The sequence below is a fragment of the Clupea harengus genome, chromosome 21 (assembly GCF_900700415.2).
Source record: "Clupea harengus chromosome 21, Ch_v2.0.2, whole genome shotgun sequence".
NCBI classification, from domain to species: domain Eukaryota; kingdom Metazoa; phylum Chordata; class Actinopteri; order Clupeiformes; family Clupeidae; genus Clupea; species Clupea harengus.
Window position 1 is genome coordinate 25,859,739 of NC_045172.1, and position 4,382 is coordinate 25,864,120.

The 4,382-nt window shown below is 44.0% G+C and overlaps 1 protein-coding gene across 1 annotated transcript in view; it reads right to left on the bottom strand.

Moving 5' to 3' along the window:
• Nucleotides 1–2,386, bottom strand: part of LOC105892705 (cytochrome P450 27C1) — a 12,147-nt gene extending 9,761 nt beyond the window's left edge. Inside the window, exon 1 of the mRNA XM_012819016.2 lies at nucleotides 1,892–2,386. Within this exon, the coding sequence (XP_012674470.2) occupies nucleotides 1,892–2,188 (297 nt within the window). The 5' untranslated portion in view covers nucleotides 2,189–2,386. The remainder of the gene's footprint in view (nucleotides 1–1,891) is intronic.
• Between the last annotated feature and the right edge of the window lie 1,996 nt (nucleotides 2,387–4,382).

The window sequence follows — 4,382 nt, forward strand, 5'->3', positions numbered from 1 at the left end:
GTCTGCCTGCGCTGCTTCTGACCTTTTCAACATGTCTGCCGGCGCTTCCTCTAAGGTTAACCTCTAACCCTCTAACACAGGATCTCTGACCTTTTCAACATGTCTGCCGGCGCTTCCTCTAAGGTTAGCCTCTAACCCTCTAACACAGGATCTCTGACCTTTTCAACATGTCTGCCGGCGCTGCCTCTAAGGTTAGCCTCTAACCCTCTAACACAGGATCTCTGACCTTTACAACATGTCTGCCGGCGCTGCCTCTAGGGTTAGCCTCTAACCCTCTAACACAGGATCGTACGGCTCCGATGCCTCGTATGGAGTATGGAGGCTCTCTGAGCCAAATGGAGACCAGGCTAACCGGTCCAATCAACACAACATGGTGAAGCTGCAGTTAGCCGTTATGCTACATGCAACTAGAACAGCTGGAAGATCTTAGGTTGCCCCCAAAAGTAGCTATTTTTAAATCCAGGTTAAAAACATTTCTCGTCAACATTTTCCGCCTGTGATTGAGTATATATATATATATATATATATATATATGTGTGTGTGTGTGCCTGGGATTGAGTATATATATGTGTGTGTGTGTGTGTGTGCCTGGGATTGAGTATATATATATATATGTGTGTGTGTGTGTGTGTGTGTGTGTGTGTGTGATTGAGCTCTAAAACCTAGACTCTATTCTTACTGCACTTTACTCTTAATTTAATAATATTACTTTCATTAAATTATCTATATCTTTGTTCTTTTAATTACTACTTTATATATGTTATCCTTTATTCATTTGCACTCTTAAGCACTTTGTTTTATTTTACTTTGGATGTTCCTTTTGCTTGTATTTATGTAGCGCATGCCTCTGTGTATGAACTGCCCTATATAAACACACCCGCCTTGCCTTACCCAAACACACTTTGTTTCTGAGATTATTTTTCTTTACATTAGTATTGTAGCATGCAGGGGGATTTTGTGTGAATAGGTAACCACATACTTCCTAGTGTGTGTGTTAATTTGAGTGATTAATGCTTCATTCTGTGTTCCACTGTAGTCGTGCGCCCTGTGTGCTTGTGAATGAGCGTTTCTCTAATTAGCGATATGACACTAAAGACAGCGTTACAGCCTTACTGATCTGCAGCAATATGCGCGTGATTGCCAGGCGATTCGAACGTCTACAGCAGTCCTAACTGCCATAGTGCCACCGAGGCAGTAGCTACAGTGAACAGCGGACCTGTGGCTCAAATCAAACACCCATCTAACAGGTCAACTGTATCTTCCACAACATGAAGAGACACTTCCTGGTGTGAATGTGTCATTTGCAAATGCTTACAAAAGAAGATGTGGGAGGGTTAGTGTAGTAATGGCAAAAAAGCCTCTGCCGGATTCATTACAACATCCAACTTCACATCTGTTTTTTACGATTACGATTGATTGTAACGTGTGCTTACTATTTTATTATGCTGACATAATAGTTTAAGCATAGCTGACTTTTTAAATACTTTAGCTTGAACTATTTTTACATACGTTGCCTTCAGGCTGTTATACAAAAGAAGGCGGACCAAGAAAACGTTTGATTCGACCATCTATAAGCGCGGGTGGGGGTTAAGGGGGTTGTCCTTTTATGCAATTGCACACCCATCACGTGTATTAGGCAAAGGCTCCGGTCGATGAAGAGTTGCAAAGGGCTGTGTGCGATGAGTGGCGTCTGGGTCTGCCTCGTGTGCAAGTTTTCGTTAGAGTAGGCTAATGTGCTGCTGTACTAGCGTCATAACAATTTAAGAGGCTCTTGGAAAAGTTAATTGCCAGATTTATTGTGTGTGTAGCTTGCTCACGAGAGGGAATTAGTGCTAATGACAAAATAAACCTCATTCATGAAAATAAACACTCATAAAAAATCCAAACTCACCTGAATTTCGTGGATCCGGCTGAACCCGTCCCGGTAAAAGAACTCTATGAGATTGCCGAACGCGCTGGGTCCCGGCATCTCCTTCAGAGACTTGACCCGGGTTCCCTTCTGCACATCTCCCACCTCAATCGCGGGAGGCACCAGGTCGTCCGCGCCGCTGTGCTCTGCGGCGACGCGCAGGGAGCCGCTGGTGGCCGTCTTGTGGAGAGAGTGGGTCCTCAGGAGAAACGGTGTGGTCACCACATCAGCCAGAAGAGTTTTTCTTCCAACGCGCAGGATGGTGCTCTGGATAGACATGATGAGTAGTAGTAGTCTCTCTGGTTCCCACGAGAAAAAGAAAATGAACGAAGTTAAAGTTGTATGACTAAGAAGTTTCTCTCAGTGGAATCAAACTCAAGCGAATTGGCGGACAGTGCGTTCGTTCAGCTGTGTTCTCTTCCTCTGATGGGCGGTTGGAACAGTTGAGTGCCGAGTGTGGGCAGAGAGACGTCTTTTAAATGGTTCTGGGGATCCGGACCGGGGGGGAGGAGATTGGACGGGATAATAACGGGGGGCTCAGCGGCGCTCTTCAAAGGGACGGGGCGGGGCTACCCAAGGTGAGATTTTGCCAGGTTACCAAACACCCCTCTTTTTTTCTTTCGCCAATGTGTTATTGTAAACCGCTTATCCAGCTTTCATCGCAACCCCCTGTTGTTCGATTCGGAGAAAAAAAAAGTCCAAACCACATAGTGCCAAAGCGTAGGGCACTCCTGCCTTCACAGGGCGGACTGGCATCAGAAAACAGCCCGGGACTTTGCTGTCAAGTAGTCCCAATGTCATACAATTAGAACTGAAACATGTTTATCGACCAACGAATCATTCATTTAAAAAGCACAATCTGCTGTTGGTATTGTTTGTTTGCCTAAAAAATTGAATCTGTGCTGGTTCCTCCTCCCTCCGTTCCCTTCCCTTTTCAGTGCCATGTTTACCGATGTATTTACATTGTGCAGTAAGCAGGTTATTTAACAGAAATCACTTTTACTGCTGGACTATCTATCAAATATTGTACGCCTTTGGGCTATAATGCAAAAAAATAAATGGGCGCGTGGTCCTTGTGTACAGAAATGAGCAGCACGTTCTCATTGTTTCATAAACAGGATAGTTCATCAATTAAACAAATGAACATGTTTATTTTACCCATTTAGGCAACAACCAAACAAGATCGATGACTAATTTACCACAAAGTTTGAGCACTTAAAAATCCAGCGTTAACTTAACTCTGACTGACTAGTTTAACCATGGGAGTTGTTAAACCTGCAGTGGGAGTCGTTGAAACGAACTATATCAACAGTTTTCAAACATGTTGCTCTTTAAAAGTTAAGTTAACTATATCACAACACCTTAACATACTGTAGCGTGCAGGGCTGCGCGCTCCTGAGGGCTAATGTGTTCCGGGTATGGTGACTTCACTTCACCCATTGTTCCGCGCGTGTCGTTACTGTAGGGTGTAATGTGTAGTTACTGTAGGGTGTAATGTTGTGTGTGTGTGTGGTGTGTGTGGTTTAATTCTATGTGTATTTATGTTCCCCTCTTATGTTAGGGTCAGTGTGTACCTACTGTTGGCGATCAGGAGTCTGTGTTATGTGTGATGCTTCGTGTAGTTTCCTCGTGTATTGGCGTCTGTGGCCACTCTGACACTGTAAGCGTCTGACACTGTGTATTATAACCAGAGAGCCCGATGCGTGGCATTAGTCGATACTTGTCTGAGATCAGAACATTTCTCAGTGAAAGTCGTTATCGATCTGAAGATGATTGCTATTGATTCGTTTCAGCTGATTTCACAGGGGGGTATTCGCGCGTCGTTGCCGAATTCAATTTATTTTGATGGTATGTTTGTCTACCGCATCAACAACATAATTAACTTTTCATTGTAAAAAGTGGGAGATCTATTGATGAATTGGAGAACATTATTTGTGAGAAAATCTTTCGAAATATCCCACCCTTACAGACTATGATAACAGCCTAGTAGTCGTTGATAAATCGTTCACAAACAATAGGTGGCTTTTGTGTAGTTAGATCTCCAGCCCCGCTTTCCTACAGGTCTTGTTTGGGTTTTTTGAGTTCACTGGAAATGTATGATGTTGTGTGACGTGAGAACTGGACATGTATTCATACGTGCGCTGTAATGAAAGGAGCTCACTTGTAAGACTATTTAAGCAATCTGTGATTTAAGTGGCTTTCTTTAGTCAGAAAACACACGGGGAGATATCCCCCCCCCCAACTCTAATACACAACCACCTCGGCAAACGTGGATGTCCTCATATGCTCGATTAATTCATTCACGTATTGCTAACCCCCCCCCCACACACACACACACACACACACACAACTCTAATACACAACCACCTCGACAAACGTGGATGTCCTCATATGCTCGATTAATTCATTCACGTATTGCTACCCCCCCCCCCCCCACACACACACACACACACAACTCTAATACACAACCACC